This window comes from Hyperolius riggenbachi, chromosome 1 (assembly GCF_040937935.1).
Source record: "Hyperolius riggenbachi isolate aHypRig1 chromosome 1, aHypRig1.pri, whole genome shotgun sequence".
In the NCBI taxonomy this organism is placed as follows: Eukaryota; Metazoa; Chordata; class Amphibia; order Anura; family Hyperoliidae; genus Hyperolius; species Hyperolius riggenbachi.
The window spans coordinates 543,576,453-543,599,607 of NC_090646.1; the positions used below are offsets into that span (position 1 = coordinate 543,576,453).

General features: G+C 43.9%; 1 protein-coding gene across 4 annotated transcripts in view; it reads right to left on the reverse strand.

Annotated features, from left to right (window-relative positions):
• The window catches only part of TNFAIP8 (TNF alpha induced protein 8), a 148,875-nt gene that overhangs the window by 27,386 nt on the left and 98,334 nt on the right, over window positions 1-23,155 (reverse strand). Inside the window, exon 1 of one of the 4 annotated variants that reach the window (XM_068271663.1) lies at window positions 20,096-20,306. The exons of 2 other annotated variants lie outside the window; for them this stretch is intronic. In XM_068271663.1, coding sequence (XP_068127764.1) covers window positions 20,096-20,240 — 145 coding nt within the window. In that variant the 5' untranslated portion in view covers window positions 20,241-20,306. Of the gene's footprint in view, window positions 1-19,881; window positions 19,902-20,095; window positions 20,307-23,155 lie in introns of those variants that run through there. One more of the 4 variants, XM_068271667.1, reaches the window with a different exon arrangement.

The following is a 23,155-nucleotide window of genomic DNA, read 5'->3' on the forward strand; positions in this document are numbered from 1 at the left end:
GACAATAAACCTGCTCGATTTAAGAGTATATATTTATATAGAAGAGTGGTTAAAGGGGGGGTAGCACAACCTAATGTCTGGTTATACTCTTTAGCGGCTAGATTCACACAGATGCTCCCTTGGTTTGATTCAGATTCCCATACTCCTTGGGTTCAGTTTGAAAGAGACTCAGTTCTCCCTTATAATCTTGCCTCAATCCCCTCGCTATCTGAACGCTCTCCTAAATTTTTAAAACCCCTTAACCTAATTGTCTTGGACAATATCTCACTTTGGTATATACACAGGTTCAAGATGAAGCTTTGCTCAGAGAGGCCTCCCAGACTATCCTTTATAGGTCACCCAGATTTTCCCCCCGCCTTTTTAGATCATTCCTCATTTCACTGGTGGATCTCTAACTCACTAACCACGTCCAATCGTTTTTGGATAGCTGATAAATTTACATCCTTCTCCCTATTTAAGTTTAATAAAAACATTCCTGATGAGGAATATTTTCGATACATCCAAATTAAGAGCTTTTTCCATAAGAATACAGGCCCTTTTGGGAGGCTTAATTGCACATTTTATGAAAATTTCTTTTTAACCTGTATAGAAGGCAAGGGACATATCTCACAAATTTACTCACATATGCTAGATATGATGTATGATCAGAAAGCTAAATTTATGACTGATTGGGAGGCAGAGCTGCAAATCACTTTAGATGCAGGAGACTGGCTTATGATAGTGAATGCTACAAAAACCCCCATGATTAGAAACACTATCATAAAACTTGTCACCCGGTGGTACAGAACCCCATCTAAAATCCATAAGATATTTCCCTCTGCCTCTCCCCTCCGTTTCAGAGGATGCTCAGAGGAAGGTACTTTTAAACATATATTTTGTTCATGTCCGGCAGTGAAGCATGTCTGGGACTGGTTTGTTAGGGATCTGAGTAACCTTTCATCTGTCACCATTATATTAGAACCTCAGCATGTATTGTTATTAGCACCCAATAAGAGTATTCCGAAAGCCTGGAAGCGAATTTATCATACTGTCATTTGCTCTATTTTATGGGGGATAGCCAGGAACTGGAAACAACCAGGAATATTCACTGAACAAATCTTAAAGAGGGTGGAAACTATACGCACCATGGATTATATCCTCCACCTATCTCAAGATTCCATCCCTAAATACCAGCTAGCCTGGCAAAACTGGTCTCTTTCCATTCTTTTCTCAGCTCCCTATAATTGTCCTTGAGCATGGGGGTATAGATACTAAGTATTATTTTACATCTACTCTGCTTTTTCTAGAAATTTGTGGTTCAATGGTTTAGGATGTTTTAGATTTCTAAATTTTTACTCATAATACTTAAAATTTGTTTGTATATTTTCACTAATCCCATTGGGGGTTTTCTACACCAATTAATATATGCAAGATGATGTGGCATATTTTTTTGTCAAATTGCAATTCTCTTATGCATATACTGTTTGTATTACTCTTACTCTTTCTTGCAATAAAACCTTAGTGAAAGAAAATTTTCTTGCTTGCTGGTGGTTTAAAAAGCATTTTATGACAAGGGCCTCAATTCACTAAGATCATGCTGGAGATAATAAGGCAAGAGAAAACTTACCTCCACACAGTAAGAGAGTTATCTTATCTCTTCATTCCTTACGATACCTCCTCTGTAGTTAATTTACCACCTCTGTAGTTAATTTACCTCCTTTGTAGTTATTTTCACACGCAGTTAATGAACAGCCTGTCTTTAACTCTGGAGTTATTTTAAGGATTAAAGAGTTTAAAGACAGAAGAGTTAACTTTAGGTTTGCCTGAGGTAAAATGTTTCCTGAATACTACATGCCTTATCACCATGGTAACAACTCTAGAAGAGTTATTAAAGACAGGAGATAAGTTTAGTGAATTGAGGCCAAGGTGTAAAAATATCACCTAGGAGATAACTCAGGAGAAAATGTGACTTGCATATGGGCCCGTGAGTTTAGAGAAGATCTCTATCCACATAAATACACTTCTGATATCTTCTATGACTCTGTATAGTTACATGAAGTCCATGATGCCTCTTGCTCTCTGTATAACTCGCTCATGCTATCGCATGGAAATCGCAGTGTGGAAACTATGCTAGCTATGTCCCTGTAACCTTGCGTGCTATTTTCATAAACGAAGGTCACGGTCTGCCCACATGTCAGCTATATCTCATCAGGAAGTGATGAAATATACAGATTTATGAGGAAAACTATGCCAAGTATTTTTCACAGATTGTACATGGGGGAAATCTACAGTTTTTTTTTCTCCAATCGGCAGTATGACAGATATTTACACAAAAAACATGTAAAAGAGAACACAGTACAATATCATTTGTAAAACGCTTTTCTCCCATAGGACTCAAAGCGCATAGATATGTCTCAGATCAACACAAGGTTGCAGGCTGGACTGTGTTACAGAAGAAATAGCCAGGTGTTTATAAATGCCATAACAAACAGGTGACCTTTCAGTTTGGACTTAAATGCCTCCATGGATGGAGATGTCCCGATTGGGTGTGGCAGGGAGTTCCAAAGTGTAGAGGGCAGCATGGCAGAAGGTTTTGTCTCCAAAGGTTTTGAGGTGGACTCTGGGGGTGACCAAGTTATTAGATCCTTTTGAGCTAAAATTGTGGGAGGTGTGATGCAGTTGCAACAAAAACCTTCAGATATCCAGGACCCAGATTGATCAAGGATTTAATTGTCAATTTTAAATAGCATTCTCCACTTTATTGGTAGCCAGTGGAGTGAGCAAAGGATCGTGTTATGAGGCAATGGCGGGATTGACTTGTTAACAGCCTTGCAGTGGCACCCTGTACTAGCTGCAGGCAGTGTAGGTCTTTGGTTGGAAGACCTGTATAGAAAACACTGCGGTAGTTCAACCATCATATGCTGAAGGCATGAACTAGAGTTGTAAGATCTGCTGAAAGTATGAGGTGCTTAAATTTGTGCAGTGCTCTTTAGGTGAAAGGAGAAATGTTTTTCAGCCCGTCTCAACATTCACCAGCTTCCCCAGTTCCACACAAGTGCTGGTAGGGTGCATGTATGTATTTCTGGGCAGGTGAGCACAACTCAGCAGGAGCCACCCATGACTGCTTTTAACTGCAGACTTCAACTCTTAAATGGCATTCAATCCCACAATACATTGAAGGTATATGTAAACCAACATGTGACCTGATGGGTAACATTGGGCTCTATTCACAAAACTTTTCATAAATGACTTATTTATCACCTAATTGATACAAATAACGCTTTAGCACATTTACAAGCAAAATAATCACTCAAAGTAAGTTGTTCCTGATTAACTTAATTTCAATATTACTTTTCTTACCTTAATTCGATTATGTTTTTGCTCTTTGGAAGCTTATAAATGTAACATAGATAAGGTGAAAACCAAGGAAAACAGGTGAAAAAGCTTTGTGAATCATGTCCATAGTGCACTAGCCCTGCTAATAACTCATGTGAGGTCCCATTTTATGTTTTGACATTGGAAGGGTTAGAAAAATACAGTGCTTTTATCTATGCAAATGAGTCAGTAGAAACCAGTAATTCTAAATATATCCCCTTTAGGGCCTGTTTCCACTACATGCAGATTGGATGCAGAAAAACTGACTCCAATGAATGCCTATGGGAAAATGTGCATCAGAAAAATGGCGTTTAGTGGAAACAGGCCCATAGACTTTCATTGGAATCAGTTTTTCTGCATCCAATCTGCGTGTAGTGGAAACTGGCCCTTAACTGACTGCTTGTCTACTGTATAGCCTTATTCCTGCCTGACCCGACCTCTGCTTATCTACCATTCTGCAGGAATACTGCTAGCCTCAACATCTGCATGACCTCACCATGGTTTATCCAATGCTTTGCTTGAATCATGCCTAACTCAACCTGTATTTGTTGAAAATATTACCTAAACCCTGTCTGGTCAACCCCTGATCAGGCAATATTGTGGAGAAGCAGAAATCAGGTCAGGCAATGTGGTGGACAAACTAGAGTGAGATCAGACCTTAGCTGGTCTACAGGGTTTTCTTGAATAGTCTCACAAAGAACTCTCCTGTTCCCATCAGACTGCAGCAATGTCATACTGCTGTGGTACAATCTTTGGGCCCATGAGCTGGTAGCAAAAATTCTGATGTCTGCTAAACCAGCTGGTCGATCATCCTCCTGTGCAGGATACTATGATGACCACCAGGGGAGTACTTCAGCTATGCCAGCTCCACTGCTGTTTGGCCGTATCAGTGACACAATAAAACCATGGAAAATACGGAGATGGTGAAACACACATGGCTGTTATTCTCTATTCTGGAACTTTTAGTTACTCAGTATTTATGTAGTTTATTTAAAACCTCATGAAATTATTATTTTTATACATTTATACAGTCCCACCACTTTTCCCACAGAACTCTATCCACCTCAGCAGGTAAACTTTACTTCATTCAGCAGGTTTCAGGTTATTACTATATGCATCACCACATACAAGCTGTAAATCACGTAACATTGTTCTATACAATGAGCCGGAGCTAGCAATGGTGTCTGGAAACAAAGATAGACTTCCACCACAGAGAGCCTGGTATGAATACAGATGACAGCTACTAATGAAATAGCACGATCTTCACACTAGACTGGCACAATGTATCCCAGTTTACATATTTGTTGGTATTTGTACAAGACTATCACAGGATGTATTCATAACTTATATGCAGAATTTCTAAGAAAACACTATAGGTGAGCCAAATGTCACATGTAGGCAAAATTCAACTCAAATACGAAATGTGATTCAGGTACCGCAATTAGCATACTTCTGATACTGAAAATACTGAAAAACAAATCAGTGTTTTGTTTTTTAATTGATCTACACAGTGTGTTGTGCTAGGAAGAAGGGTTAACAAATAGTAAGCTAAACATACAAGGGTCATCCAGAGAGTAACCTCCCCTTTTGCTTTTATCTGCCATGCAAGGTATTCCTTTCAGTGTCACTTAACCTGAATCTGTCATGTTAATCTCCTCTCTCCATGCACCGCTTTGCACATGACTGCAGGATGTCAGTAACTTTTTGTTCAGCAGCTTTAATATAAAGCCAATCCCCCCCCCCCAATCCCTCCAACTCATAGGTGAGTGTGATGCTGCCATAACAAAGGGATTGCAAACCTTGAAAAAAGTAGTAGTAAGTAAAGGAAGCTCAGTGTTCTCCCCAGAATTTTTTCCAGTCGGGTGGCATGAAAAAGTAGCTGGGTGGGGCAAGATGATAGAATGCAGGGGCAGAGCTTCTGTGCGCAACCCTGCTTAGAGCATATGAGAAAGTGAGCCAATGAGAGCTGTGTGCTCACCAAAACTAGCCGGGAGGAAGACCTGGCTAAAAGAGCCTGGGGAGAACACTGAAGCTATTATGTGGAGGAATAATCAGAAGATACAGTGGACCCGATCAGATTCACTTTTTCTCATAGTTTTCTCTTAGATGATGTGATACACATGTGACATATGTACTGTATGGACTATATGTATTATATGTATAGGTTAGATTGCTGTTCACATCCCATCAGATCTATAAAGTTACATTTGAGCCTCTGGAGTTACCCTCGAGCTGGAGTTAACTTCTGGCCAGCATAACATAACATGTTTTGTTGCATTGCAGTTCCACCTTTATCTTGTCCTAACCGGTTTTATCTGGTTCATGAAGGCCAAAGCTATTGCCTGGACAAAAGGTGTTCACACCTGGCTGTGTTGTATTGCGCAAAAGCGGATAGCATAGATTTGTACTGTGATCACATGCCTATGACAGCGACCGAATATGCGCTTGCGTGTGTTACAGTTTAGGTAGTATACAGTAATTGGGTTGGGAAAACGGCTGGATCCAGGACTTTGCTGAGACCAACAGACGTGATGGATTGTGTCGCCAGGAGTTTTCCCCTACCGAGGACTGACGGAGTCCCCTCTTCGTTGGGTGATATTGCTACAACACTTGGTAAAGAAATGTTGATGCAAGCTTACTATAAATTACTAACCCTTAAACTCTGATTCTGCAAGCCTAAATAATTATTATAACAGGATTGTAGCTCAAATATTATTATTGATCCTTTCCTCATGTTTTGCTGCAATTCATTTTACCCACTATGGTGGTGAGCGAAGTTAGAGGGTTTAAAAACCCTTCCCGTGAGGCAAAACATGATATTTTCACTTCTTATCAATACCTTTTAAAAAGAGAACCTGAGGCGGGTATTTTAAAACTTAAGAGAACATATAGGCATGTCTTTTGCACAACGACATGCCTCGGTCTCTCGCTATTGCCGCCTCTAGTCTCCCCCCCGGGTCTGCTGTGCCCCCCTGTAGCGCCAGGCTAATAACAATCTGCTTGTCGCTAGCCTTGTATTTACCTGCAGCCGGTCAATTAGTCAGTGCTCCCCGCCTCTGTCTGGGCAATAGCTTTGGCCTTCATGAACCAGATAAAACTGGTTAGGACAAGATAAAGGTGGAACTGCAATGCAACAAAACATGTTATGCTGGCCGGAAGACCACTGACTTAGAGCACTGACTAATTGACCGGCTGCAGGTAAATACAAGACTAGTGACAAGCATTGTCATTAGCCTGGCGATTTTTACAGGGGGGGCACAGCAGACCCGGGGGGGGGGGGGGGGTACCAGAGGCGGCAAGGGCGAGACAGAGGCATGTCGTTGTGCAAGGACATGCCTATCTGTTCTCTTAAGATGTAAAATACCCGCCTTGGGTTCTCTAAGTCATCAGCAAGCAAGAAAATCCTCGGAACATCCAATTTTTCACCTACTTTTTTGATCATTTCAACTGCAGAGTACAAAAATTACTGTAAACAGAGGATGAAAAACAATCTACTAGGCGAAAGCTTAGGGCAGTGTTTCTCAAACCTGTCCTCGTGACTCCCGAACGGTGCATGTTTTGCAGGCAGCCTCCCCCCTATGCACAGGTGGGGTAATTAGTGTCTCAGCTACATGGAATCCATGCTGAGACACTAATTACCCCACCTGTGCATAGGGGAGGCTGCCTACAAAACATGCAGCGTTGGGGAGTCACACAGACAGGTGTGAGAAACACTGACTTGGGAGAAAGAGTGAATTGGATCAGGCCCAGTGTGTCTAAAATAAAATAAAGTGTTTCCTTCATTGATTAAATGAATGTGGCTGTTACTTTCCAGATGACCCTCGTAAAAATGTTTTTTTTCATCTGCATTGGATGAACTGGCCCTTTGCAAGCAAGCCAGATATAGTCTGGGGAAAATCTGCCTTGTCTTTACAGCAAACCAGCAGGGTGCATATCCAGCGTGATGAGCGAGTCACATTGTTCTAGCTCTGAAAACAAATGCTAGGAGGTCCACATTTTACCTCAGGTGTAAACCAAGGCAGGTGCCTCGGAATACATTTATTTCCTGTTCCATGCTAGACAGGGTCTTTAAAGTACACTGGAACCAGGCAGCAAAAAAGAAAAAAAAAAAAAAAAGAATCTTCTTACTCTTTTAAGTACTGCTGTGGCCCCCCTTTAAAAGCTACAGCGTACACCATGTCCTGTCTGTGTGGCTCCTCAGTCGCAGCTACCAAGCGGCTGTGCATGGCAGGTGCGCCTCAAAGTGTTCTGCGCCCCACAGTGTTCTGCGCATAGGCAGTCATAATTCCTTCCAAACCTTGCATGCACAGAATGTTCGGGGCACAGCAGCTCTAGAGCGCAATAGAGCACCGTACCGCAGGTGGGACAGAGCATGTGCTGTAACTGCAACCCTGCCAGGTCAGCCGAATCCTGTCATTTATCACATCAGTCTGTGTGCAATTAAACCACACTTGTCGCTATTTTAACTCTGTTAAAGAGAATCTGTATTGTTAAAATCGCACAAAAGTAAACATACCAGTGCGTTAGGAGACATCTCCTATTACCCTCTGTCACAATTTCGCCGCTCCCCGCCGCATTAAAAGTGGTTAAAAACTGTTTTTAAAAGTTTGTTTATAAACAAACAAAATGGCCACCAAAACAGGAAGTAGGTTGATGTACAGTATGTCCACACATAGAAAATACATCCATACACAAGCAGGCTGTATACACCCTTCCTTTTGTATCTCAAGAGATCATTGTGTGTTTCTTTCCCCCTTCTGCTCTCATGCACTGAAGTTTCAGGCTGCTCGTTTCTTCCTGCAAACAGCTTTGCCCTTGTTTGTAATTCCTCAGTATGTGAAAGCCCAGCCAGCTCAGAGGACGATTTATCCAGCTTGTAAAAGATAAGAGAGAAGAGAGAATCTGCCATAATCTAAATAACACACAGGCAGTGTGCAGAGAGGGGCCTGGAGGGGGATATTCATCACAGAACCACAACACTGAAGAACTTGGCAGCCTTCCAGACACAGGCCGACAAGTCTGACAGGGGAAAGATACATTGATTTATTACAGAGACTGTTATAGTAGAAAGTGCTGCAGTAAGCCAAAACACATTAGAATAGCTTTTGGAACTTGTAGGATGATAAAAAACAGGATGCAATTTTTGTTACGGAGTCTCTTTAAGCTTGCAAAAGTTCTCCTAAGGTGAAAGTGAATCCTCTTATACGTCTTCTTTCATTTCAGACCATGGCTGCATTCAGCCGGTACAAAGTGGGTTAGACGCACTGACTCATGACAGTGTACTGAGGGCAGCGCCACACTCATGAAACTCTATGGAGTGTGCCGGGCTGCCCCTGGCACACAGGCACCTGTCATTAGTGTAATGGAGTTAAGCCGATGGAGGGTGACCTATGCCTCTTCATCAGCGTGGTTACATATTACTTTTGGTTATAATCTCCACAGTGGTAGTAAATGGGTGAAAAACAGGACTTCAGAAACGCAGGATAATTTGACTTGCATTAGAAGCTGCCAGACTTTGAAAGACTTGTTCCACTTGTTCTGGAGTTTGCTTTAGCTAGTAACAAAGTGTGATACATGCATAATGAACTCAATATACAACAGCATTACAAGCTAAACCAGTCTCAGCTACTGCAATCCCGCAAACAGCTACAAATACTATAAACAACTGCAAAACTTTCACAAAGGTTACACTTGCTACTTTGTAGCGTTTAGCATAGATAAAATACCTGACAGACACCTGAAACCAAGGGCATATGAAGTGTATTCAGCCAAATGGCCCAGTACACTGACAGATAACATCAAGATCATGGTGTTGCTGTTCAGAATGGGATTTGACATTGTCAGGCAGCATGGTGGGGTAGTGGATTGCACTCTAGCTTGCAGTGCTGGGTCTCCAGTTCGATTCCCAGCTAGGCCACAGAGTTTGTATGGTCTCCCCGTGTCTCTGGGGGTTTCCTCCGGGTACTCTGGTTCCCTCCCAAATCCTCAAAACATATAGATAAGTTAATTGGCTTCCCCCTAAATTGGCCCTAGACTACAATACATACACTACACTATACATAGACATGTGACTATAGTAGGGATTAGATTGAGAGTCCCTCTGAGGGACATTTAAGCAACAAGACAATACTCTGTACAGTGTTGCGGAAGATGTTGGGCTATATAAATACTAATTAATCCTATATAATAAAACCCATAGTGTTCCTGTGTCATCCTCCTCCTGTCCGTGGTTTTGCACTGCTGCCCATGTGTTGGGACAGGAGGAGGATGGGGACGGGGTGCGGGTGGCTGTTGGTGGCGGACGTGCAGTGGCCGCGCGCGCATGCGCACTGACATGCGGGACAGACCTACAGCCAGTTTTTAAATTAATACTTTTCAGGAAATGTGGTTTTCTATAATCGCGTCAAGAAATCTGGGCTAATGTAACGCTCAGCCCTAATCCAAACATTAGCACTGATTACATGACCGCCATTCTTAGATTCTGTTATTCTATTGATTCCCTCACCTTGTCTGGCTCCTATGACTTTACTCACAGAGGCATAAATACCGGGGGAGCAGTCTCTGCAGCCGCAGCAGGGAAGCGGGGAAACAGCCCCGTTACCTTCTCCCTCTAGAGAAACCCCAGCTGCTTCCAGTGACTGCCATGCAAAGTCTGGTTACTATGGTGGAGGTGCCTGGTGTATCTATAGTAGGTCTATAGTAGGGCTGAAGCAGCAGTGAGCACGAGCACCTCTAAAAAAAACTTTTAGAAAGTCTTTCAGAGGCTCGCACTCACTGCTGCTGTGCAGGCACAACTTTTTGAATTGGCCCGAGGGGGCGGGCGAGTATCCCTGAAGCCCGTTGGCTTACCTTTTGTGTTGAATAAATCTTTTACCAGTTCTGCTGTTGTCCTATTTCTAGAGAGATAAGCGCTGGCAGGAGTGTCCTGCACAGGCGCAGTACAATGTTTCTGAAACCAACAGATTTCAAATCATCTGTTAAAATGCACACGTTAACACATAGTGTGGACAGATTTATTTTTAAAACAGGGATGGTCACATCACCACAGCTGTCACTTTGCACATTTAAAATGCCGGGCAGGCTTTCAGTTACTGACCACAACAGCCTGCTATACTGACCCCCCTCTGCCAGCTGACCCAAAGACCCCATTCAGAATGGGGGGTGAAGTGGCAGCTATGCCCCTCACTTGCATCCAGATTGACAGCATCTCAGCTAAATCTCCCATGCTGAAAAGCACTCTTTTCAGTAATAAGACTATTATTATTTACAATATAGTGGTTTACTGACTCAGGTGAGCAGTTTCTTTATTTCTAAATTTAACATACACACAAGTCATCTGCCTATTAGGGTGCCTCTTACCTATTTAAACTTTAGGATACATTTTTATTCCCATCTCTGGCTATAATGTCCATTCAGAGGCATTCTGTAAAGAATTCTGAACCAGCAGCATCACCAGTCTGCTTCGGGAAAGCTTAATGAGGTGCCCTTACCACAGTCACAAAAACATATTCTTTGTTGTTAAATGCAGCCAAAATACATTTATGGTCAACTAAAGGGAACAAGAAAAAAAAAAGTGGTACCTCAGGACAAGAGACTCGCATTCGTTGTGTTTACAACAGTGTTTTAATGGTAGTGTGTGGTTACACTAAACGGCTGCTCCACATTAGGTTGTGGCCTAGAACAAAAGGACTACACTTCAGCAAAAAGCACACGTTCAGTAGCATCTGGTTTCTGTAAGATCACAGGGACTCGCATCACCTAAACAAACTGAAGGCGTACCAAGATGGCTGAAGTGTGGAGAGGGGATCCTCCAGTTCAGGGACAATCCAAGCATTGAGAATTTCCCCGAAAACGTTGTCCCTATCTTAATTACAGCTATCGTGAAGGAGCTGTGTGCACAAGCAAAGAACTCATGTGTCAGATATAGAGCAAAGAAAGGCATACCAGTCCAAGATCCTAAAACTGCAGGTAGTGACTAAACAAAAGATATAATTTAATTTGAACATTGCAGAATTACATAATTATTAGTATTATCAGTATGGCTGTACAGAAGTCACAGAAAGCACAAAATCCAACAAAGCAACAATTTACTGAAATCAAAACTCTCTGGAGTTCAATTACACAATCTGCACTGAGCTCTTATAACCCAATGCTTGTATTCATTACAGAAGTGCTTGTATCTTGGTTTAAAGTGGATCCGAGATGAACCTTTACTCATTTCATAATTGTGTTCCTTTCCTATTGTGTATAGGGCATTCCTCAAGTCGAATACTTGTTTTGTTTTTGTTTTAATACTCTTATTCCCTATAAACTAAACAAGCCTCACCCACAGCTTTTCAGAGAGCCTTGGCATTTTCAGACAGTAGCAAGGGCTCATGGGAGCTCAGTCTGGGCAGGAGGAGGGGAAGGTATTACTAGCCAGAGATTTCAGAGGCAGAGGGGAGGAGGGGGATTAGGTTTTTTCACAGGAAGAGTGCTGAAGATGCAGATAAGCTTGCCCGTGAGTAATGTTTACAAACAACATGGCTGCTGTCATTGTATCACAGGAAGAAATAATCATATTCTATTAAAGCTGTTGGCAGCTAGATTTGCTGTGTAAACTATCTAAACGTTAGATAAGATATATAGACAAGTTACTTGTTATAGTTATAGTTAGTTTTTCATCTCAGATCCACTTTAACTGGTGTGTATGCCTGTAATTGTATGGCCAACACTGGTTCTACCTTTAGAAGAGAAGACAAATTGCTGAACCATCATAGGCACAGCGCCAGTAAGGAGAGCTGGTGGCAGTTTTGCCAAATTCCAAAGAGTAATCAACGCTGCAGAGAGGACCATTGGACCATCGGACCCCTTCCACATGTCTAGAATGAAGACTAGAGCCGCCAGGAATTCTAGATCACAAAATTTCTGTACTAACAAGAGAGCCATTTGTGAGCAGTTTTGACCAACAACTGCTTGGCGAGGAAAATTGGCAATCAGCAGAAATACGCGCGTAAAGTTTTACGCACGATGAGTAAAGCGTAATGCATCTCATATAATGTATTGCATAAACCCCTACATTTCTCAAGGCCAAGACTCCATTGTAAGGACAGGTGCACAGCTACAGGCAAACATGTCTTCAGAGACTTCACAGTGTATGACCTCCAGCGTTTACCGAAATCAAATTATCAGTAGGTATAGTCAATGAGATGCAAATAATTCTAAGCGGATGCAAATGCTTATGCTAACTTTATCAGGCTTGAAATGGACTGTTCAAACATTATAGCAGCATTCCACTGGTCCATTTTCAAACTGCATACTTTTGCATCAACCCTGAATTATTTTGCATCTCTTTGAGATTATTGTATCACTACTCATCACCTACTTTCTGTGAAGTGTAGTAGTAATACATGCAGATAATCTAGCAAGCAATCTATTATCATCCTTTGCTGCTTTGGGTCTCATGGTCACAACTGACTGACACATCAGTTGCAACCAGAGGGGACAGGAAGCGAGCAGCAGTAAGATTTGTAACACTTTTTACAAATGAAACACCATATGCATTTACTATTCAACCTGAGTGCTTCACCAATTTGTCTTGTTCAGCTTGGGGCTCAGCTGATGGGTGGATGTCACTGCCGTACATTGAAACCTGCCCCAGGTGTTGCTATGGATATATTAAAGGAATGCTATGACAGTTTAACAAATGTGTGAGATGTCCTCGATTGACAGCCACCTCCTCTCCAGCAATCTAGCAAGGGCGGAAACTCCTTCCCTGTTACAGATGGATATGTCACTGCAATATGTACATGAGGGCCATGGTCATGGTCCACTCAACTCTACTCTATCCAAAGGGGTAAAAAAAAAATGCCTCCAGATCATTAGACTTTGTGTCCTGCCTCTGACGAAGCGGGTTTAGCCCGCGAAACAGCTGTTAGGCTACACTTCCCTTCCTGTTTTGTATACTAAGGATGTATTAAAAGGAACCTTAACTTCAAAAGAGTTTCACTTCCTGCACCAGCGGGAATGCGTGGTGGCCCATCAAGTCAGAGTTGGCAAAAACGAAACTAGCTGGCGGTGGGGGACCTGGAAGAGCCGTCAGTGACTGCGAGGGCAAATGATGACTGCAGGGGGCTGGTAGATGCCCCAGGTAAGTGAAACTTGCCCTCCCCACCACACACACACACACACACTTTATACAGTAATATATATTTATTCTCCTTTGGAAATTTTGGCTTACATCTGCACTATGGCCCGTTTCAGTACGATGCATTGATCCCGAGTTACAGTGTGTTGAACGAGGAGGGTCTACTGCACCTTGCAGTCAGCAATACTAACCTGGAAACTTTATTTTCGAGCCTGAAAAGGTAAGGGTCCTGATGTGCAGTGACCACTATCCAAGTGGACATAGAGTCAGAATAAAAATGTACTGTTCATGTCCAGATATAGTATGTTAAAGGAAATAGGAGACTAAAATCAGTAGCAATTGATATCATTTCTATTTTCTAAGGGTGGAATTGTCTTGAACGCCTGCTATTGTTTACACACATCTTGGATGCATTCATGTGTTACTGTTCACAGACCCAGAGAGGTTAGAAAGTTATTACAGCAATAAAGCCTCTAACTAGCAAACTAATAAAAACTCCATCCAAATGAGCAGTTCTGCCTGGCTAGTTCTTCTGTACAGTGGAGTATGCCTTATATCCTACCAGCAATTGTTATGAGAAATAACTGCTAAGGCTAGTAAAAATGTGTTATCTTCGGAAAACATCAAGCTGCAAGTTGCTATGGATTACGGTGCTATTGCATACAAGAAATTTTCAGAGGTCAAGCAATTTGTGTTTGTTTAGATGCGTTTAAAATACTTGAATAGAAAACCCGAAAAGATGACATCTATCAGCATATGTATGGATAGAATTGTATCAGTCTATAACTAGCAATTTGCAAAGTGTTTTTCAGGGCTCTTTCAGATTAGCCAATGTGTGCCCGAACCCGATTGTGACATCGGGAGGTTGCGGTGCGACGCTGATTCGCGTCAGTTATAATTCGCCTGACGGGAAACCGCCGCGGCTGGACGTTCCGAAGCTCCCAGATGCATTACAAAGTAACGCTCTGGAATGCTTTGTCTAATGTGAAAGTTAAAATGAAAGTCAAATAGACGCAATCTAGGAGAGATCCGTCAAAATGCACAGATCAGCTCCTAGTGTGAAAGAGCCCTTAGAAACAGGAATGGATGTGAAGGAGCAGTTTGCTTGTTGCTGTCAAACAACTTTCAGATTTATAAATTAAAGTGCAGCATCACAACTGTGTGCATTGTAAATTCCAAGCAATTTATAAATGGCCAATGTTTACCGTCTTTCCCCCAAAGGAAGAATATAAGACCTAGCTGAAATTTTGCTTATTCTCTAAATATAAGGCATCCCCCAAAAATAAGACCAAGCCCCAACACACGACATCCCCAGCCGCAGCCCACGACATCCGCAGCCGACACATACCGCTAATGAGCTGCCGTCTCTGCGAGGTCTCCGGGACAGTCTCCATTTATGCCAGGCTGCATGCTGTCACTCCGTGCCGCTCATCGCCTCCTTCACCGTTAATTACACAGGCCATTTTTAATTGGACTTGATAATCTCAGAGTCGGGATCATGCTTTGTTTTTTGGCCAATCACTGCACTCCCTGCAACTCAGTGAGTGCATTGATTGGCCCAATCATGGAGCCATGATCCCACCTCCCAGTCTGTGTGATCTAACTAGTACGGGCAGTACAGCAGGCTTAAACTTGCAGTACAGCGGCTTCACACAGGCAGCCAGCAAGGGGACACACCATGCAGTGCCGATAAGGCACCTGTCAGGTCATCCTTGCACACAGCAGGTTTATCAACTGTGTGCAGGGATGACAAGACAGGTGCCTGATCGGCACCATAACAGTACAATGAGCAGCAATAAGAGGCGGCCAGCATGGGGACACATCGTGCAGTGCCGATATAAGACATACCCTGAAAATAAGCCCTAGCACACTTTTTGGAGCAAAAATTAATTTATTTTCGGAGAAACACGGGTAATACTGGATGTTCCCACTTCCTGCAGCTTCATGCTTGGGTCACATGAGGTTTCAAACACCACATGACCCAGATGAACAAATGACAAAGTGAGAGCCCGCCCTCAGCCTCTCACTGGCCTTTGTTGGTGGGTGGGACTTGTGCTCAGCAATGAGTGTAAGGCTCTTTTCCACTATGAAATGCGATTGCAATCATGATCGCATTTCAATGTCCAAAATGCGATTGCGATTGAGCTACTATACTCAGTATAGTAGAGCTCAATCGCATCCAAAACACGGGAGGACGACGATTGCGTTTTGACCAAAATCGCATCGCAATCGGATCGCACTAATGGAAATTGCTGCTGCCATTTCCATTAGTTTAATGTACCTTGCGTTTTGCGATCAGAATCAAATTGCAGGGTAGTGGAAAAGGGCCCTAAGCCCTTGTGCACCTGCTGTGGGCCCAGCAGATCTGGATAGCTGCCAGTAAAGATTAGATGCAGCAAGTGCGCCCAACACATACAGGTAAATAACTAGCCTGGTCATTTTAGCATTACTATGGAGTTGACAGTTTACATTAATGTGGTCTATAAATAGGCCCCTCGGTTTATAAGTGTGGGAAAAGGTCAGGACTGGTCAGGATTTTATTACTGCCATTACAGGCATTCCTTCTCTTCCCGTCACCAGGAATGTGACAGGAAGTGGGATAATCCCTCACACTGGGCCAGGCAGCACAAGAAGAAAAAGAAAGAAAAGTAAAACAATATCACCATTTAACGTGAACCTGAAGCAAGGAAAGTCACCTCACTTTAGATACATACCTATGTGGATAGCAGAGCCTTCCCGGTCCCCAATCCATCCTGTCATTCCACCACGTCATTCCACCACTTACCCCATTGAATTTACACACCCAGCTGTGTGTTTGGGACTCCTCAGGGCCCATTCACACTTGCAAACGCAATACACTAGCACCCTTTAATGTAAGCGTTTTGTGAGGGTGATTTTATCGCAATTAGTGCGGTAAAATCACTGTACACTCTCACGATTCCTGAGCAATTGATATCAGCTCTTTTAACGCACTGCATTGTAATCACTCTAGAATCTTGGAAAAATGCTGCGAGCAACACCTTTTGCGATTGCTGCTAATCGCGAATCACCTGAGATCGGCGGCAATTAGATCACTGCCATGTACTTAGTATTGCACTAGCAATCACCCACTAATCGCCCTAGTGTGAATGTGGCCCCAGGCAAGCTTCGGAGGTGCTGGCAACCCCACATAGTTCCAAAGACGAGGGAACCGTACTGTGCATGCACTAGCCTGGACTTGCTCCCGCGGGGTAGCCCGGACTCGCTCCCGCGGGGTAGCCCGGACTCGCTCCCGCGGGGTAGCCCGGACTCGCTCCCGCGGGGTAGAGCAGAGCAAGAGCAGAGAGGAAGTTCTGAGTTTAGGTCCACTTTAAACAGTTCTCATCCATTTTAAAATAGTGCACGTGTATACGTCAGCATTCAAAGCTTTTTCTATCTATTAAAGGTCAACATGGTGGATAGACGACTAGCACCCTTGCCCTGCAGTACCAGGTTCTAATCCCAGCCTGGATACCATCTGCATGGGCATACGAGAGATATCGGCGCAGGAGACTTGGGCATAGGATACAGCCAGTATATGTCTGATCCTGCTGTTGCGCAGGTTCCTGGCCGTGTTAATCACTATTCCCCCTCCAGGAAGCCATGGATGGTGGGGAAAGAAATAATTTGGCTTCCAACAATTGCCGGAGGCCGAATTATAGTGTTTTAAAAGCAACTTCAGCTCCATCTTCTGACGGCGCCGAAGTTACTCCCTGTGCGCCGCTATAGCCGTAATTCCTATTACGGCCTATGGTGGCGACGGCTGCGCCCAAGTCTCCTGCGCTGGATTAACAGTGTTCGCTGCATGGAGTTTGCGTGTTCTCCCCATGGTTGTGCGAGTTCCCTCTGAGAATTACAAATTCCTCCTACAACCCAAAACCATACTGGTAGGTTGACTTTTCCCAAATTAGCAGTAGTGTATGAAAAAGATATTGCGCCAATGCTGTATAAATATGAAGTAATAACACTTCAGCCATAGAAATCACTGTTAAAAGTCATTTGTTAGGCAAATGTAATGTCTAATTCCAATTCTCAAATTCCCACAGACTTGCAAGCCAAAACTGGGGGTGTGCAAAGAGATGCTAATAGCATTGCGAGAGGATGCAGATTTCATGTTAATTTTATGCATAATAATCATCACCACTGCCTGTAATTGTCCCAGTTCCCAGCTGCATACATTTACTTCAAAGTTAACCTTGAATTTGCATTCACTTATGCCTGGTACACACAATGAGATTTTTTGGGCATATTATTTCCAACAAGAGCGGTCTGATATCCAATCAATTTTCCATTCACTTCTATGGGAAAATCTATCAAAAATCAGAAAGAACATGCTGGAAATAATCGATCTGGCAAAATCTCATTGTGTGTACCAGGCATTAGAATTATTTTGATTAATCTTATTGAAAATCTATCTGTAGCCAAGATAACTCTGGTCTCAAACATCAAAGAGGCAATAAGACTGCGGCATTAGTTGACAGGAAATGGTCTCATTTAACCAACACTGCACCGCAATGCATGCTGCCACTGGTGACCAACATACGTGGCAAAATGCCTGAACATGAGCAGCTAGTGAATTACTGTATTTTGTGGACTACAAGACTCACTTTTTCTCCCCCAAAAGTGGGGGGAAAAGTCACTGCGTCTTACAGCCCAAATGCAGGGAGTTCCTGACTTGTGAACGTCTGCCAATACAAACCTCCAACCCGCCCCAATGTCAGAGATTCCCTGTACTGTGCCCAGAGGAGGACCCAGGGGGACAAACAGATGGCACAGGGGCATAGAGGAGGGCACAAGGGGGACAGATGAGGACACAGGGAGATGCAAGAGGTACAAGGTGGCATGAGGTACAAAGGGGGCATAATCCACAAGATGCCCCTCACCATGCATGCACCAGGTTTAGTACAGTGTTCTCCCCAGGCTCTTTTAGCCGGGTGCTCCACCCGGCTAGTTTTGGTAACCACCCGGCTGTCATTGGCTCGCCTCCTCCTATGCTGTATGCAGAGAAGTGCCGGCCCTGCATTCTGTTATCTCGCCACACCCGGCTACTTTTTCTTGCCACCCGGCTACTTTTTCATGCCACCCGGCTGGAAAAAAATTCTGGGGAGAACACTGTAGTATATTATTTTTTTCCCCTGAATCTTGTCCTCTAAACCTAGGTGTGTGTTATGATCAGGAGCGTCATAGTCCGAAAAATACAGTAATCACTACAAATATACAGTCATTGGCTTGGAAGCTTGTTCTGCTCTGTGGAGAGAGGAGGATGACTGAAAGGCATCCTTCAGGCATTACAGCAGATGATAGACAGAGGTGGGTCATTAGTGATCCAGCATAAGGAATCACTCATGTCCCCAGTGTGGTGGGGGGACACTTGTGCTCACACTAGGTTACAAATTATCTTGCCACAAAAGACATTTCTGGCCAATGTGCAGAAGATTAAAATCTAATGTGTACATCTAGCTTAGTCACAAAGTCTAGAACGTTATTACATAAAAGACCCGCAACTTCCTTTTGCATTTCCATGTAAATGGCATGTCAGTGCTGTGCACAGAGAAATGTGCTGACAGGGGCCGGCCATTCAGATGACAGTTCCAGGCAGTACACACGTCACAGGAGCACCAGCCTGGCACTCTAATCTGTTCTATAGGGAAAAGGGCCGTGGATAAGTGAGCAGCATCAAAACATATAAGCAACATTATGAGAGAGCTGTACTCATGCTACATTTTCACCCAAGACAATCAGGAATGACAGACTTGTTACAATTTCAATCTAGCATGTATTTTGCTCAATGCACTCTGAAGTCCAGTGGAAAATGCCTGCACTACAAAATACATAATAAAGGCAGCACAGTGGTGTAGTGGTTAGCGCTGGGTTCCCCCAGCTGGGACACTATCTGCACAGGGTTTGTATGTTCTCCCTGTGTCTGCGTGGGTTTCCTCTGGGTACTCCAGTTTCCTCCCACATCCCAAAAACATACAGATACGTTAATTGGCTTCCAGTACACTACACAATACATACATAGAGATATGACTATAGTAGGAATTAGATTACACTGAAAAGACAATATACTCTGCACAGCGCTGCGGGACATGTCAGCACTATAAAAATACTAAATAATACAGTCACATTGCATGCAGTGTAATCCTAAACATTCACCCTGCATTTGCACTACAATTATACAGGCAGCTTAGTAAACATTAAAATAACAGCCAGCCTCACACTTTTTGGTGAAGTAAGAAGCTGCTGGAGGAGGAAAAGAGGAAACATAACTCAGCTACAAACGTGCCAAAAATAGTGCAGATCATGGCTCAGCTGGAGCTTGCAGGGCTTCCTCTATGAGCAGCAGGCTGACTCCTGAGCTCCACAAGCCAGGCAGAGCTTACTCTGAGCAGCATTGCCCTCTCCAGCAATCAGGCCTCATTCACCACCAGAGAGAAAACGCACAGCAAATGTGTGCCATGATGACTCCAGCTCTGCTTCCAGGAAATGCACGCAGCACAGGAGACTGCCAGAGCGCAGGAGGAGAACCAGAGCAAAGCTCAGATTGCAGCACAGTGTTTATGCCAGAAGCTGGATGGGAGCAGCACATAAACATACCTTCCTTAGGTTCATCTGACTCTGAGCTCATGGTGTCAGTGGAGCCACTGGAGAGCAGATCACAGCTGATGGCCAGCACTCCCAGCATAGACACACAACTTCTCAAAAAGAAAAAAGTCAGGATGAAAAGAGGAAAGTTCTGCATGCCCGACCAATCACACGCAGCCAATGTGGAGAGAAGCCACTCCCCTACTCAGCCACTGTCTGGAGAGAAGCAGCACCTTCAGACAAAACTTGTGTTGAGGAGTGCAGAACTCTATTTACATCTCCTCTCTCAGGGAGCTTCATATTTGACTCCTGTTTTTCTGAGGGTGGGGTGGTGCTTGCTAAGACTTGAATGAATTACAGGAAAGAGCTCAGTGAGCAATGCTGCATGTTATTCAGTGTGTCTTTAATGTGATTGTTAGAGCTAGCAACTGCCCTGAGGCTAGCAACTCCCGTAGCAACATCAATGCTCAGTGCTGATGAACCCTGCAAACTGCCACAGTCAGAGATGTGTCATATAATCAGCCAGGGCTGGGCACACTCACCATTCTGCTCCACTCAACTGTCGGTACAGACACAGCATAAGAAGTATGCCAAGTAATGTACTGGGAAGCAGGAAAGATAATGTACCATTTTAGGATAAGGTGCAGTGTGTGTGTGCAGTGTGTGTGTGTGCAGTGTGTGTGTGTGCAGTGTGTGCAGTGTGTGTAGTGTGTGCAGTGTGTGCAGTGTGTGTGTGTGTGCAGTGTGTGTGTGTGTGTGTGCGTGTGTGTGTGCAGTGTGTGTGCAGTGTGTACAGCACAGCGAGAAGTACATGATATGTACATGTACATGATATGTATAGTGTGTGTGTGTGTGTGTGTGTGTGTGTGTGTGTGTGTGTGTGTGTGTGTGTGTGTGTGTGTGTGTGTGTGTGTGTGTGTGTGTGTGTGTGTGTGTGTGTGTGTGTGTGTGTGTGTGTGTGTGTGTGTGTGTGTGTGTGTGTGTGTGTGTGTGTGTGTGTGTGTAGGGGGGGGGGGGGGGGGAGTCAGAGAGGAGTTTAGAAATTGGGCTTTAAAAACAGAAATGTAAATAGAACATTTCTGCAGCTTAATTACTAAGGGTGGAGGAGACTGGAGAACAGAACTAGCAAATCAGGACCGCACTGTGTAAAATGTGTCAGTTAAAGGTGCAACCCACATCTGAGTCACATCAGCAAACAGTGGGGCCGCTGAGAGCTTAGTAAATTAGGTTATGTACCACTGCAGCTGCATGCACATCCCAATGCAGCCTGCATTTATAAAAAAAAACAGTTCTTGCTGTAGTTCCTGCAATCTCACAACTGCCAATTCCCAAACCTTTCAGAAACCCCACTGCATTCTGATATGACCCAGGTTAGTTTTGCCGCCCACCTTGCAGCAGTATTGCTGTATTAAATCAATCCATGCTTGCTAGTCCAACCTTAGTAAATTGGAGACAAGATAACCAATCACTGGGCCTGATGATAGAAACAGCAGGTATAGTGCATTACATATATGTATTTGTGAAAGATTGGTTGTACAGACAGACTGGTCTATTTTCTCCAGTTTTTGTAAATAAACCAGATATATTCCTTTTGCCATTAGACAGGCTTGTGGAATTTAATTAGAGAGGGTGACATGATGCACAGCTGGGGATTCTTATCTGCATCTGTGTGCTCATCGCAAGTGACAGAGGGACATATGGACCACAGTGACATCCTCCAACGCTGCAGCTAAACTGGGGTAGTCAGGAAATGGCTGTATGGAAACAGAAGTCAGCAAGAAGTGTAGATTGACTGAAGTTCTGCCAACTTTCTATTCACAATTCCAATTTAGCACCATTCTTCAGTGCAGGCGTAAAACATACAGAGCAGAGACACACACCTTTATCACATAACACAGAGACTGTCAAACTCTTCCCATACAAGTGAAGTCAAGCCACCTACAGATCACGGCCATATATTTAATATTGCGCTAGCGCTTTAAAAAGAACTAGCGATCGCCGGCGATTAGCGATAATTGCCCGCTAAGGGCCTGCGCCCACTAATGCAGTTGTGTCCAACCACCCACCAGGGGAGGGTTCTGTGTGAATAGGGTTACGCTAAGCCATAATTAAAGATCGGTAAATATGATAGATATTCTACTATGCAAATTTAGTAATAGAATACTGCTATCATCAGCACCATTCTACTTCCGGCCAACCCTGCGCCTTTTTTTTTTCCGGGTGCCTTTTTTCCCTTAGGCCCGGTTCACATTAGCGTTCGCTATCCGGATTTTCCGGATCTGATCCGGACCGCATACTGTACAAACGGAACGTACGTTCCGCATAGCAATGTTAAGTCTATGCGGACGTTCACACACGTCTGTTCCGTACGTACCGGAGCCGGATCGGATCCGGACTCCAGACTCTTTTCCAACATGCGCTATTTTTTGGGTCCAGGATCTCCGGCCCACGCACCCGGACCGGAGCCGGACCTGAGCCTGACAGCACCATCAGGAACACAGAAACCAATGGGGAACGGAAGGCACAGAACACACTGCCTACAAAAACCTGACGTTCTACCCCACTTCCTATGCGTATCCAAGCGGCCATTTCGGATGGGGACACATGGGCCAAGCATATCTGGAGTGGAGCAGCAGTGACAGACGTGCTGGAGCTGTTTGGAAGAATGTTGGAGGTGGAGGCGAGGCCTACAGCGGAGGAACCTGATTTTACAGGTGCACCAGGTGCATCTTCTGCTGACCCCAACATTTTTTTATTTAAATTTAACTATTTTTTGCCCACGGATCCGGATGGCAGCCTGATGCATGCCTGATACAAACGGACCGGATCAGAACCATACGGTTCTGATCAGGTCAGGATCCGATCAGGATCCGGTCCGTTTACTTGCCAAAACGCAAGTGTGAATGGGGCCTTACAGACTACAGAGATCAATTGTCTAACATTATTGCATGATCACTGCTTGTGACAGAATGTCAGCAATGCTCCACAAAGACTAGAGACGGCTCACCTCTGGCCAGTACTGTATATACTAATCTTTGGAGAAAAGATGGACAAGATGTGTCCTGCAGTATG